This window comes from Sphaerodactylus townsendi, linkage group LG04 (genome assembly GCF_021028975.2).
Source record: "Sphaerodactylus townsendi isolate TG3544 linkage group LG04, MPM_Stown_v2.3, whole genome shotgun sequence".
Lineage (NCBI taxonomy): Eukaryota > Metazoa > Chordata > Lepidosauria > Squamata > Sphaerodactylidae > Sphaerodactylus > Sphaerodactylus townsendi.
The window spans coordinates 25,073,949-25,089,559 of record NC_059428.1 but is presented as its reverse complement, the minus strand read 5'-3'; the positions used below and the strand labels follow the sequence as shown (position 1 = coordinate 25,089,559).

At 44.4% G+C, this 15,611-nt stretch overlaps 1 protein-coding gene across 6 annotated transcripts in view; it reads right to left on the bottom strand.

Annotated features, from left to right (window-relative positions):
• The window catches only part of GRIA4 (glutamate ionotropic receptor AMPA type subunit 4), a 265,515-nt gene that overhangs the window by 39,955 nt on the left and 209,949 nt on the right, over positions 1-15,611 (bottom strand). For all 6 annotated transcript variants that reach the window (XM_048493587.1, XM_048493588.1, XM_048493591.1 and 3 more), the window contains exons 11-13: positions 14,163-14,533; positions 11,155-11,353; positions 9,405-9,652 (exon numbers count right to left, since the gene is read on the bottom strand). In XM_048493587.1, the coding sequence (XP_048349544.1) occupies positions 9,405-9,652; positions 11,155-11,353; positions 14,163-14,533 (818 nt within the window). The remainder of the gene's footprint in view (positions 1-9,404; positions 9,653-11,154; positions 11,354-14,162; positions 14,534-15,611) is intronic.

Here is a 15,611-nt window from a genome sequence, read left to right as displayed (position 1 = left end):
ATGAGATTGGGTTAGGGCTGCTAACCTCCAGGCAGTGAGTGGAGGTCTCCTCGCATTACGACTGATCTTCAGGTGACAGAGATCAGTTCCTCTAGAGAAAATGGCCACTTTGGGAGGGGGACTCTATGGCATTACACCCCACTGAAGTTCCTCCCCTCCTCAAAACTTGGCCTCCTCGCATTCCACCCCCAAAATCTACAAGTATTTCGCAACCCAGAGCTGACAACCCTACATTGGGTTAGGGGCCCTGGAGGAAGGGGTGTTTGCCCTCTGTCTACATTCTGGCTTCCTACATCCTTTCCCCCGGTGCTATTAGCTCTACCAGGAAAAGATTAACAGTTATCCTCCTACCTTCTTTCAAGTAAAAAAAAAAGCCTGAAGGCCTTGTCAGATATCGTCACAGGTAATCTGGCCTTTTTCTAAACCGCTTTGATTTAGCTGATTTGGGTTTACCATGGAACAGAAATACTTTAGGAAAGAGACAGTCAGACAGAAGGCTGGGAATGAGGAAGGTTTTTTTCTCTGACCATCTGAAGGAAGGAGATGGGGGCAAACACAAAGTTGAATTGGGTAGTTTGTGGACAAGAGCCATCATGGTGTAGTGGTTAAGGTGTTAGATTAGGACCTGGGAAACCCAGGTTCAAATCCCCACTTGCCCCTTGGGAAGTTGCTGGGTGATTTTGGGACAGTCACACTGTCTCAGCTCTGACCCTGGCTAATATTTGGATGGGCAGCTTCCCAGGGATGCTAGAGCTTTGGTGTGGAGGCAGGCAATGGCAAATCCCCTTTTAATGTCTCTTGCCTTGAAAACCCTGCAGGGTCATTGTTAAGTCAACAGTGACTTGGTGACCAAAAAAAAGCTCATGCACAAAAGGGACATGCAGAGACTCTTCTGCATGAATATAAAGTGTTGAAAACAACAAAGAAAATACTCTGTAGATGGAAATAAAGGTAAAGTTTCCCCTTCAGTTGTATCTAACCTGGGGTACCACTGCAATCAGTGATTTTACAGGCAAGCCGTTTTTGTGGGGTAGTTTGCCACTGCTTTCCCCGGCTATTCTTTACCACCTAGCTATGAACTAGGTACTCATTTACCGACCAAGAAATGGATGGATGGCTGACCATGAGCCACCAGGATATCTGACCTACAGGGGGCTCGAACTCCTGACTGTGTGAGTGGCAGTGCAAGAACTTAACCACTATGCCACACGGCTCCTGATAGATGGAAATACTCTTATACAACTGGCAGAAGGCTCCTTAGGCTGGAGGAAGGATCCCAACTTTTTTCAGTAGAATGATAGCAAAGAGGATCCTAATTTTTTTTGTCTGAATGCACATGAAACAATCCCAAGCACAGCAGGGCCGGCTACGGTTGTATCTTTAGTTGGGAAATTCCTGGAGATTTGGAGGCAGAACCTGGGAATGGAGGAGTCTGGAAAAGGGATAGAACTCAGTGCAAATGTGATACTGTAGAGCAGAGGGATCCAACTCAAGCTCTCCAGATGTTCATGGATGACAATTCCCATCAGCCCCTGTCAGCATGACCAATTGGCCATGCTGGCAGGGGCTGACGAGAATCTAAGTCCCTGAACATCTGGAGGACCAGCATTGGACACCCTGCTGCAGAGTGTCCCTGCCAAGCTGCCATTTTCTCCTCCAGGAAAACTGATCTCTGTCGCCTGGAGATTAGCTGTAATTCTGGGAGAAACCACAGGCCCAACCTGGATAGCTTTAAAAGGGGCTTGGACAGATTTATGGCTACCAATCTTGATCCTCTTTGATCTGAGATTGCAAATGCCTTAACAGACCAGGTGCTCGGGAGCAACAGCCGCAGAAGGCCATTGCGTTCACATCCTACAGGTGAGCTCCCAAAGGCACCTAGTGGGCCACTGGAAGTAGCAGAGAGCTGGACTAGATGGACTCTGGTCTGATCCAGCTGGCTTGTTCTTATGTTCTTATGTTCTTAACCTGGAGGTTTTGGAACAAACAAAAGGAAACCTCTCCTGGCTTAATTTATACCCTGTTGATTCAAGAGGAGAAATCTCATTTTGGATCATCTAATGAACTAGTGGCAGAGTTAAGTCCACCAGATTATCTCTTTCTTTTTCTCCAGGCGACGAAGGTAGTCGTCTGCACGAAATAGGTCCTGTGCTGAACTTAGCAGGCGCTTTGGTTCTTTGAAAATAAGAGCGAGAAAGAAGAAAGAAGCATGACGGATGAAGAAATCCAGCCTTCCCTAACAAGGTGCTCCTGTGAAACAATTTTAAGAACTTCCCGCTAAAAGAAGCTTTGTTGAATTATGAATGCTCCCTAAAGACTGGCAGCAGGGTGCCGGGAACAACATTGACATCTCAGCATCCTGGAACAAAATATATTTCAGGTGCTGTCCTTTGAAGTCTTACTGAGAAATGTTGCTGCATGCCACCAATAGAATGACAGCTGCTCAGAAACATTTGCCCTCTCAAACAACTATCAAAAGTCCTCTTAAAAGAAAGGCTTCTTACTGCACATATATTAGTCAAATTAGAAGTGTTAAACAACATAACTGACATTTTCTAAGTAGATGGAAGTATTTCAACATCTTTCAGATGCGACTTCCTTAGTGCAAATCTTGTGTCATCCGATAAGATGAAGCTGAACTTTTCTTTTTCAGATCCGATTACAAAGGAAGGTAGAGGCAAGGGATTCTTTGTCATTATCTAGCAATGATCAAATGAATTTGCACACATTTTTGGTTTGACCTGGAAGGAGTTAAGGTTGTGATTTTCCTGCTCCTAATGCAAAAACCTTTGGAGTGGATATAAGCAAGTTTTCTGCTGGTAGAAAGTTTTATTTTTTGCCAATTTCACTCTCACACTGCAGATCCCCCAACACTGCCCTCAATACTTGGGGTCCCTGGACCCTTGGGGTCAGCATTGGGTGCTATAAAAGACTGCAGAAGAGAAGGGCAACAAGGATGATTGAGGGACTGGAGCACCTTCCTTATGAGGAGAGGCTGCAGCGTTTGGGACTCTTTAGTTTGGAGAGGAGACGTCTGAGGGGGGATATGATTGAAGTCTATAAAATTACGCATTGGGGCAGAAAATGTCAACAGAGAGAAATTTTTCTCTCTTTCTCACAATACTAGAACCAGGGGGGATCCATTGAAAATGCTGGGGGGAAGAATTAGGACTAATAAAAGGAAACATTTCTTCATGCAATGTGTGATTGGTGTTTGGAATATGCTGCCACAGAAGGTGATGATGGCCACTAACCTGGATAACTTTAAAAGGGGCTTGGACAGATTTGTGGAGGAGAAGTCAATCTATGGCTACCAATCTTGATCTGAGATTGCAAATGCCTTAGCAAACCAGGTGCTCGGGAGCAACAGCAGAAGGCCACTGCTTTCACATCTTGCATGTGAGCTCCCAAAGGCACCTGGTGGGCCACTGCGAGTAGCAGAGTGCTGGACTAGATGGACTCTGGTCTGATCCAGCAAGCTCTTTCTTATGTCCTTAAGGGAAATGGCAAAGTTCTGTTCTTTGTGCTGAGCTTTGCTCTTGCTGTTTTGGACCCAAGCCAGCACCTTTGCAATTGCAATGTAAGTGTCCCAAATGGGCAGCAGGTTTGATGTGATCATCAGATCCACAGAAAAGGCCACATTAGCAATCTGTTCTGGATAATGAAAGGCACATATTTTTCAACAGGAATACAGATATGCATTATCCTACTTAGAGAAATGCCCCTTGCCTTTGAATGGGAAACATGCGGTGTTGATAATTCCCTGTATACAACTTGTAATGGCATTTTGGGTCTGAGCTATGAAACTAACATTGTGACCCTCGGTGGAATTAACACAACAATGGGGCAGATCCTATTCACGGCACAAGTGCAAGACTTCCCTCCCCTCCCTTGCATGCCACCCCTCCCTCCCCTAGGATGGGTGGGCCATGTCCAGATGCTGGGCCCCTCCCTCCCCTCCCTTGCATACCACCCCTCCCTCCCCTCCCTCTGCTAGGGTGGGTGGGCCATGTCCACATGCCGGGCCCCCTTCCCTTCCCTCCCTTACATGTCACCCTTCACTCCCTCCCCTCTCTCACTTCCCCTTCTCTTGCATGCCTCTGCTCGCTCCCTTCCCTCCCTTGCATGCCACCCCTCCCTCCCCTCCCCCTCCCTCCGCTAGGGTGGGTGGGCCATGTCCAGATCAATGCATCAATGGAGAGCTGCCATTTTTGTAAAAACAAAATCCTTTTTCTCTGCTTTTCCCCAGCAACCAATTCTAAGCCCTGCAGAAAGATCACTGACAGAAAGCCCACCAAACCAGATTAAGTGGAGATGGCTGCAGCGAAGAGGAGAAACTGGCCAGGACTGCCCCACAGCTCTCTTCGATCAGAGAGGAAGGATAGTGGAGAAAACCTCCCTTTGACAAAAGAAGAAATAATTTTTTTGCTCTATATCCCGCTCTCCAATGCAGTCCTTCCATATATCGTAACATTTTGCTCACAAGACCTCTTCTGTCCCCGGTATTGACTTCTGGGGGGCTGATGGGGCTACTCCAGAAAGCATAAATTATTCACACGTTACTAATTCCAACCCATGATATGACAACAAAACTCTGGGCCTTTCACCATTGGAACCTCCAAAGCACACATACTTACATGGGCCAATATCAAGAATGGTTCTCATACCTACCTAGACTAATTAGAATTAGGCAAAAACTTATACGCCCTCATTTGGAGCCATTGTTCCTTTTTTCCAGCTGTCCAAACTGTGATGGATTCCCCAGGCTCCCTCCTTTTAAGGGATTCGATGTTATTGCTGCTCCTGATGCTAGTGCCTACAAATGGAATTCATCTGTGAAACTGAATCAGGAGGCCAAATGTAAGCGAACAACAACAATATCATTCCAAAGTGTCTCTTGAGAGGGCTGAACCAGCTATAAAGTTATTGTAGCAACCCGAACGAGTCAGAATTGGCTAAAGAAACGTAATGACACTCCAGGCAAGATGATCACAGATCAATTCGTTATAGTTAAAGAAGTAGACAATATAGAAGCCACTGAGCCAGGCTGATAAAACAAACAGGATTAGCCTCAAAGAACACAAAACCAAGTGCATTAATGCCAGAAGGTCCTCTACTTCTCTGTTCCTATTGTAGGTTCAAGAGGTGCTTTCAGTTTGTGGTTCACAGCGCAGCCCTGTTTTTATATACCTTCTTGTACTATTGTACTATGTTTCTGCATAAAACCAAACTGGCTATGACTGTCATTCTTTTGCAACAAACAAACAAACAAAACAACCCCCCCTCCCCAAAGTGGCTTGTATCTCATGACAGCAGAATTCCCCCTCTCCTTTCCACCGCAATGCACTGATCTCTCTGAAGTTTGGTTCTAGGGGATCATGGCGAAGTTGGAGATCTCTAGCGAGAGGGGAATCACTGAAAACTGCCTCTCCTCCTTCAGTGATGGAAGTGCTCACCTGTCATCGGGATCGGCATCAGGATACATCAGGATATGGTTGTGGGTGAGAGAACGCATCAGGGTTGTGTTTTCGCCAACAGTGCATCAATGATCCCATTTCTGAAAAACCACACTGATTGCCACTAGCCACTTCCCCAAGAGTTTTGCTTACCTTGACGCCTTATAAGCAGCACAGTTGTGGGCGAAACAACGCAGAAATAGGAGCTCCTTGCAAACTGTGGCCTACCATAGGGCTGAGGAAGTTCCTCCAGCCCAAGGCGACTCCAAGTTAAGTGGCTCGTTCTGCAGCGCATGAGCCGCTTATGTTGGAGAACATTTCCTTAGGCTGGAGTGGGAGGATACACGCCAGTGCCATCCTGACAGCAGCCCAGAGCGTCTACTATGATCTGCTGTCATTTTGGCGAGCGTAGCGTTGGATATCAGCAAAAAGGAACAGTGAAGGAACACTGGGTGTGCCACGTGACCCAGCCAGACTGGTCCAAAGCAAATGCACGCCAAGTGCCCCCTGCTTCTGTTCTGTCTCTGCTGATATGGAGAAGCCACCACATGACTCTAGAAGCGGAAATGCATGCTGGAAACTAGCTGTTGAACACCAGAAAGATTTTTTTTAAAAATGCAAATAAAAGAAAACCAAAGAGCTCTGATAGAAAGCCATTGCCCTATTCATGTGTAATAAGGAAAACCATGAGCAGCATGAAATATAAGTGATCTCCTTAACTGGAGGATTTCATTATCATGAGCAACGTGATGAATATGAAAAGAATTGTTGATTCTGTCAATGAATTATTGATTCTGAGTTATTGATTCTGTCAAGGGTAGTGATCAGAGAGCTGCGAGGAAATTTGAAACAGAGTTGCACCCTTCTAAGCCCATTTATTTCGATGGGTATTACTCTGCTTAGGATTGTCCTGTGGGCCATTCATCTTGCACGGCAATCTTTGTACTAGTTGAATGAGACCATAACCAGAATGAGTGTCTAATCTCCTTGCTTACTTCATCTCTTCCTGGAATCTCCCGGTCAAGTTTAATGAAACTTAACACGTGATGTCATCACACTCAACATTTCCCCACCAGAGGTAGTGGCCAATAAAGTGGAGCATGACAGGGAAACATTGAACATAATGCCGTTTCTTCACTGACGTCTTCCACTAAATGTTTGGGGGTTTTTTTGCCCTGTTGAGCTACTGTTGGCTTAAGGTGACCCCATAGTGTTTTCAAGGCAAGAGACCTTCGGAGGTGGTTTGCCATTGCCTGCCTCCTCGTCATGACCCTGGTATTCTTGGAGGTCTCCCATCCAAATACTTGCTAGGGTCAGGGCTGACACTGTGTCTGGCCCAAGGTCACCCAGCAAAGGGTCAGGTTGGAAGCCAGTGGCAACTACAATTTTTATGGTGGCACATATTGCGGAGTAAATAATGGAGAGATTTGTAATTTACATTTTCCCCCTTTAGCTCTGAATTATGTAAAAGTAAGCAACTGATTTTTTTTTGTTCAAGCTCTTAGAAAAGTACAACATTTTTTTTTTGAGGGGGAGGAGGTTATTGTCCAACACTGTCACTGAATTGTTCAGGAGAAAGGATGAATTCCTTCATCAACTTAGCAGAAATTTGTAATACCAAGATAATGCTTCCCCAGTGATGTTCTGACTGTGAACAAAACTGATCTGTACGTAAGGACAAATGCTTGGTACACCCCTTAACAGAAACAATGGCTTATTTTAATGATAGCCAGTTTGTGAAACAAAGATTTTGCTCACAGACAATCATCTGAATTGTTTCCCTCAACGAACAGTGGATCTTTGTTTTGGTCTCTGTGCACCATACTAATCAACACAGAACCGTCTAAATTTTGAGTCGTACCTTTAGGCATAAAGTTCTTTGTTCTTTTAAGTCAGAGCACTATTGTGCACTCCCAAAAGGGAGGAGTCGTGACTTTTCTTTTTGGTTCTTTTTCGACCACCACATAACATCTAATGAACTTGGTATTGGAGTCTCCCTCTCTAGGCTGGGAAATTTCTGTAGGTGGGGTAGGGGTGGGGGCTGGAATGTGTCTCAGTGTGGCATAATACCACAGATTCCACCCTCCAAAGCAGCCATTTTCTCCAGAGGAACAGATCTTTATGATTTATGATCTGGAGATCAGCTGTAATTTCAGATCTCCACATTGGCCATTTCCGCACGGCCACGCTGGGGGGTGCGTCGGCGTATACAACACCAATGCACCACCCCCTGGGACCGTTCTCACGAACGCTGCGCTGCGCTGTCGCCTGATCGACATACCTTCCCTGTGACCTTCCGGCGCATCGCCCAGGTCAGGGGACACGCCCCCGCCCTGCGCAACAGCTCTGGAGTCGCAGGGCAGGGGGGCGTGTCCCCAGGCCTGGGTGATGCGCCAGAAGGTCGCAGGGAAGGTATGTTGATCGGGAAAGGGGGTGGCACCTTCCAGCTGCTGCCGTTTGCACGGCAGCGAGGTTTGGAAACAGCGGTTTCGCGCCGCCGGGGGGGGGGAGCGAGGGCGGCACGGCTGCGATGCAGCTGCGCCCCCCATGCGAACAGCTCCCTAGCGACGGCATTTTTGCCGTCCCTAGGGCGCTGTAAATGGCCCGTGCGGAAAGGGCCTATGAGAGCTAAATCTTCCACTCTTTACAAACTTTCCCTCAGTTTTCCCCTTCTGATTTCTCCTTCCCTCTACCAGTCTTTTACTTTGTTGGCTATTTTTGGAGATTTTCATGAGGATTTTTCCCTTCCCCCACTGTTCTGTACCAGTGTGTGCTGGAGAAGATGACTTCTAAAGAGGTATGTTGCGCTATCCCAACTGCCACAATAAAGGCTTTTTTTTTGCTTTGGTGAGGCCTACAATGTTATCAGATTCATTTCTCCCATCTCTTTTGGAGAGCCCTTACAATCTCCAACACAATGGTTGGGTTGGCTGCAATCAAGTCTCTCTGTTCTTAAACCGGAAGTCTTCGAATTGGTTTTCACATCCCTATTCGAATGCTGGTTTTCATCTGCTATGCTCTTCCCCTTGCCTGGCCTATGGAGAACTATAGCTGGTATCTTAGCCTGCTCCATGCACTATCACAAGGATAGAACCAGGGAACAAGTCAGGATATTTGCACCCGTGTATCAAAATCACAGATAAAACTAAAACCAACTTAACAACACAATTTCAAACCTAGGATGATACAGTCTAACTGACTATAGCTATATTCGGATGATTATGCGAACCATTACTAATTTTAATCAAACCACCATTTTGTATATCATTTGAACTAAACAAAATCACAGGATATAATAAGAATATATGGATAAAATGCAATTTTATCCTTATCTCTGTATTATATGGCTAGGGATAACATGTAATTTTATCTCCTAATTTTGAAAGGGTTTCATATATAACTGGCAAACTCCGAAGTCAGCACAACTAAAACAATGATGGAAATTTAAAAAAATGGTCAGGTTTAAAAACTTTTTTAAAAAAATAAAAAGAAGCTTTAGTAATATAACAGCTATTTTTTGGGAGGGGGGGTCTTTATAGTGCTGTCTTGATAAAATAAAGCTAAGGTCAATATATTTTTATTTGGCATTTGGCCATTGAAACAACAGAATTGAAACAATGGCCAAAAATATGGAAGAGTAAGTTAGCAAAACTATGGATTTTGTAAAAAATAAAAAGCTGATGAGTTTGAATATTTTAGGAAAAACTTAGAAGCAGTGTTCAACTAGTTTGCTTTTTATATGGCCTTGATAGATATACATTGATAATAGCTATTCAATGGACGTGGTTATCAGCAACAGTTACCTTTGTCGATCAAGAATATGAAATGGAAAAAGAAAAAAGAACATACCATGTCCACAGAACAACACAAAAAGAACTAGATCAGGGGCATCAGGGAAGGTGGAATACTATAACAACACATGTTATATTGTTATACTATTCCACCCACCTTAATGGAGAACCCTTTGGTGTGGCTACGCCATAGCCTTTCGAATCCAGATTTCCTCCCACTTTCATGGTGTCACATGGCTTTCGTTGCTCAATGTATTCATTCATGGTGGACTCCAGGAGGAAGGCAAACTTGCCCTTGGATTTGCGAACACGAGCAACTCCCTCAGCCGTAGTCCTAGCAAACACTGATGGGTCTGTTGTGCTCATGTATGTCCACATCTTTTCATACACTGCTATTTTTGATCTCTGAAGAAAATTAAAAGGAGATTAGAGAAAGCAAAGGCATGAGATCATCACAAAAACAGCGGATAATATATCACAAAGGATAATATATCAAGAGCTGGGTTTCGTTGATCGGTGCACCAGGGAAAACAGGTATGTTTTTGATACTGTTAGTTACACAGAACGATGCTGCAATCCCGATATATCACTTGCCATCTCACAGACATGCTTACTTGGTTTGAACAGGGCTGCCTACATAACAGTTATTTCAAGGTAGAACCTACAACTAGCAAAAGTAGTAATACAATGAGAACAACGCCCCAGTTGCCTTCTTGTAGGTTGCTTTATTCAACTGAAGTTAGGTGGTAACCGACAGGTAGAAATCTTTTGAGTCCTGAATCCAGGATCTATTGCAAGCGCAGCTCATGACGTTTGGTGAGAGACACCCCCCCCCCCCAGTGAATTGTACTCTATGGTTTCTTCGCTTTCCTTTGGAAGTATAACAGCATTGAAAGGAAATGTATTTTGTCTAGAAAGCTGCTTACAAGTGGGTGCTGCAGATACTGGTTTAAGGCCAGTTCAGCATGGCATGTTTTGTTCTCCTTTGAAACAAAAAATCATATGGTGTGTGTACAGGCACAGTCTTGTCAAAATTAAACACACTAACTCCTGTTGATCTCAGTGGGAGGGATGTCAACACCTGTTAAACCATCGAAAATTCTACCGCTGGGACCTAAAAGTGCTCAGTTTTGGCTGCATTAAGTTCAGTGTTCAAAAGCTCTGTGTTTAACAATAATCCAGTCTGGGTTAAGCTCTTCCAAATCCCCTTAATCTAAGTGAGAAAGAAATAAGCACACACACGTATTTCTTTTCTGCACAGAACTGCAGCAAGAGGTGCTGATCCCCCACTACTACTGAGCACATATTCCGTGCTTGTAACGGTCCATAACTTGGGGGAGATTGTGCCCAGAGCTTTCTATTTTCAAACTATAAGAAAGCAATTGTTATGCCTCTGCAGCAGAGCACCCACCTTAAGAGCAATGGGGAAAAAGAGCTTCGGAAATGGCTACCGATGGTCATATCACTGAAATAGTAGCCATTTTTTAAAATCCAGTGCCTGGTCACCATGCGATTACCCTTCTCTTTACCATACTCAGCCTATAGCAGAAGCCATGAGTGAAAGACTATTCACTCATCACCTTAGGGCTATTAGCGCTTCTTTCGGGTTTAAGCGCTGCGGCTTGCAACGAACCGGCAGAGGAATGCTGTTTTAATTACCTTGGCTCCTACAGCCCCTCTGGGCATTACTGAGTCTGACACGTCAAGATCAATGTACTTGCCACAAAGTAAAATGATGGCAATTGCCAAGATGTGGTTCTGGGGTTTAAAAACCATAACATCAATATTGTAGGAGCTACAGACCGCAAATCTGATTATCTAGCATGCCACATAATTCCAGCCCTTGCCATTTAGGCTGAGAAAACTAGCCACGGCCCTTCCCATTCCAAGCAGATGTTCAAACTTACCCGGAAGAATTCTTTTGTGGATCCAGAGTCCAACGTTCCGTACGCAATCTCAGTTTGTTTGGCAAGGTCTTCCGCACTCTCTATGGGTGAGACCATTCGCTCAACAGTCAAGAAAGCAGCAAGATTAGCGGTATATGATGAAATAATGATGAGTGTGAAGAACCACCACACACCTCCAACTATGCGACCTGAGAGGGATCTAAACATGAATAAGATAATGCATTTTTTCCTAGCTCTTGTGCCAAGGAGAGAGAGAGAGAAAGAGAGAGTAAGAGAGACAGCGAGAGACACCATTATTGCAGGAAACGTATTATCCGAGCAACAGTAATTGGCGACGAGGCACAAAAAAAGTTCAATATTCTTTTTAGCAAGACGCATCCTTGATATTCGATGCTCAGCCAAGGATACGGCAAGGCAAATGAGTAAAGGGGAAATATACACCAAACTCGGTTATAATTATGTTTCTTAAACAAGGAAACTGCTGCTTCACGGGTGGCATTGAAGGTTTTCAAAGTATGTTCTAAGGGTTCATCAGAAACTGATTAGCAAAAGTCGATAATTGCAGGCATACTTGCTTGAAAAAACAGCGTGCTTGCCGCCACTCATTTCCCCATGCAAACTGCAAAGAGGAGGGCTGGATGAGTCCCAAGGTACATTCTCATTTCATACAGGCTCACCTAGAGCTCTGGGGCAACACAGAGTCTGAGTATTCTTCACAGAACACATCCCGGGATCCTTTGCAATGTCCTGGACTCCTTCAGCAGACAAATCATTGTGGAAAGAGTTGTCGGAGGAAAGACTATTTGAAAACACTACATCTAGGCTACAAGTCCAACCTTATTCTGCTTCTTGCCCCGAATATTTAAAAATAATCCAGCTGGTAGGGTATTTGCTAGGATGGTATAAAACAGAAATAGGACTGTGATGCTCGAAGTATATGATGGATAATGGCTTGCGTTCAACATTAAAATCTGCCTGTGCTGGAGCCCTTGTACAAGACAAAAGACATGAAAAGGACCACAATAGCCACTAGCTCTAAGTCTAATTTATTGTATCACCACTTGTGTTTCTGCTTGTGCAAGATATTGTGCCATCAGTTTCTGGCCACTGTTATATGTATTTTTTTATTTTTTATTTATTTATTTTTATTTGATATACCGCCCCATCCCCAGAGGGCTCTGGGCCGTGTACAACATAAAAATGGTATACATAAAATCATTAGAATATAGTTATCATAAATATCATTTAAAAACAGTGAATATTTCCTAACCTAGGCATCCCACGAAAGCCAGTGCTTAACCATAAACTAAATCCCAGGAAAAGAGGAGAGAGGGGAGATGAAAAAAACTGATGATATTAGGGACTCACATGGAACAAAGACCCATATGGAACCGTGGGGGGGGGGGGCACACGCAGCGGCTGGTCTCTCCAAAGGTCAGGTGGAACAACTCAGTCTTACAGGCCCTGCAGAAATCACCCAAGTCCCGCAGGGCCCAGACAGCTGGAGGGAGGGTATTCCACCAGGCCGGTGCCAGAGCCATAAAGGCCCTGGCCCGAGTGGAGGCCAGCCGCATCATTGAGGGGCCAAGGACCACCAGTAAATATGTAAGGAGAAACGTGCTAGGTGTTGCACAGGATTGTGTGCAAGTGGAACTAAGCCCTATTTATATTTCCACTTGTGCGCTGCAGGACTCCTGCCCATTTGCTTTCTTATGCATCTGATTTCCCTGTTGAAAGGGGAGAGACTGAAAACGTGAGCTGGCTGGGAAATGAAATGGCTCTTTTGTGACTCACTTTCATACTCAAGTCATCTTTATGACCTCACACAACAAACTGGGGTTCCTGCCTTCCCTTCATTGATGGATCAGTGTATTGATATCTGAAAGCATAATTGCGCCTTGACACATGTAGACCATCTAGTTCGCTGGGTCCTGTCAACCACTCCACAAGTCTCTATCATCCTGTTCTTCGTATGGATGGAACCAGCTGTTCAGCAAATGCAGGGAAAGGGCTTATGATGATGGCACTTGCCTCAAGACAAGGGAAGAGAAAATATCAAGATGTGTAAATGAGGCAAGTTCAGTGGTTAGTGGGAACTGTCAGACAGAATGGATATTTGGCACTTGCGAAGATTTTCTGCTGCTCTTGCGAAGATTTTTTTTGCTGTTTGATAACATCGTAATAACCATAATAATAGAATAAAGAACACTTCATGTTGACGTTACCAGCCAAGAAAAATGACAGATAAGATACAAATTAGATATAAACAAAGCTGAACTACAACTGAAGGAGGGAAGGTAATGGGGAGAAAGAGCAATTCTAGAGTAAACCAAGCACTGTATTACAAACACATGCATATATTTTCATATTTCATGCCCAATAGTCTCAAAATTCAAAACAGAAACACAACATTAATGCATGAAATATTCCACCTGTTTCTTACAACCCCAAAATGTTTTCTTTCTCCTCACAACGGGCTAATGCGGACAAACTGCTTACCTTGATTAAAATTTAATAGGCCTATCAGCTACTTTAAAAACAAAACAAAACCTGGCACATACATTTAACATTGTCAAGTCAGCAGCAGCAAATGCTTTGAAAAGCTTTTAAAAAATATCTTACACACTTGCCTAGTGAGGGCTTGTGATGAGGAATCAGAATAAACTCCACAAAAGGAAGAGAGACATTTTAGGACTGATGAAAGGTCAACTTAGTCAAACCATTTCAAATTCACATGCAGAATAATGCACTTTCAGTCCACTTTCACAATTGTTTGCAATTTTGCTATTCTGCACAGCTGCCCAGCTGCTATTCTGCCTAGCTGCACAGCTGGATTTTGCTACTCTGCACAGCTGGATTTTGCTATTCTGCACAGCTGCAACATGCATTGAAAATGCATTATTCTGCATGAGAGAAGGGGTCTGTGACTGTGTGTATGTGAGTGAGGTGGAGTTATCACCGTTGAGGATCAAGCACAAACCAAGGAGCAAACCTGAATTGATACCAACCTGGGTGAAATGTCACATCCTTGTTGCATGAAGGCGCCCAGGGAAAACCACAGACTGTTGAAAATGCCAAACTCATTGGGAGGCTGGTCGCTGGGTCCTTCTTTGCCGTCCTCTGACTCCTCTGTGTGCCACTCATACGGACTGAACCTGCTCACCAGGAAGAGGACGACACTGACGCCAATGTAGGCAAACACTATGCACATCCAGATTTCATAGGCCAAGGGATCCAGAAAGGAAAACACTCCAGGTTTAGATTTCTGGGGCTTTTTAATCATAATAGATATGCCCAGACTCATAAACGGCTTTGAGAAATCAATGACCTCCTCTCTCACCAAAGTGATGGTCAAAGGCGCAACAGCAATCTCTGCCTTCTGTAAAATAAGAGACCCCAGACAAATACATATTAAGGGCGAACTTTAACTTAAAGTCTTTTGAATGAAAAAAAAAAGCATTTTGACGGGTGAAATTTTGATCCAGGTAGAGCCAGTGGCCAATTACTAAGGAATGACAGTGAATTTAGTTTCAGTGGATTTAGTTTCAGTGGATTTAGTTTCAGTGGATTTAGTTTCAGTGGATTTAGTTTCAGGCTTTTGGGGACACTTCAGCAGACAGGGAAGAAAAGTGGTTGGTACTTTTGTAGAATAAGTATCGCGGCTTTCTATGGCCCCTGAACTTGTATTTTTCTGTTTCAAATATCATCCAAGAAAACGTGTTGAATTAATTAAAAGATGTGTACACAAAAGTCTCAGGTATATGTGAGAGTTTTGATGTACACTGGAAATCCACACAAGGCGTAGCTGTCCCCTTTCTCTTATGTACGTCTGCCTTATGTTAAGGTGGACAACTAAGTTCTCTCGCCCAGTATTGTCCACTTGGACTGTCGGTGGTGTTTCCCAGAGTTTCCTTTAACTGGAGACGCCACGGATTGAACCTACGACTTGCTGAATGCATGTGCTGTCTTATCAATGTGAACCGAGGAAGCTGCCTTATACTTTCAAGACCTTCATTCTATTTGGCTCAGCATTGTCTAGACCAGGGGTCTTCAAACTATGGCCCTCCAGATGTTCATGGACTACAATTCCCATCAGCCCCTGCCAGCATGGCCAAATGGTAGGACTCATGGGAATTGTAGTCTTTGAACATCTGGAGGGCCATAGTTTGAAGACCCCTGGTCTAGACTGACTGGCAGTCAATTTTCAAGGATCCTTGCCCAGCCTGGGGGCGTTTTAACTGGAGACGCCCGGGATTTGAACCTGGAAAGTTCACAAAGCGAAGGCTCTGTTTTTGTGGTTGCCTTGGACTGCATGGCAGGTTGGGATTCAATTTGTGCATTATCACCCTCAGCATGCTGGGCAATGTTTCATATGCACCTCTGCCCTCGCCTGTGGAGCGTGCATTGACATATCGAGGCATTCTTTGCTTGTGCAAATAGCCATGTGCACACCGAAG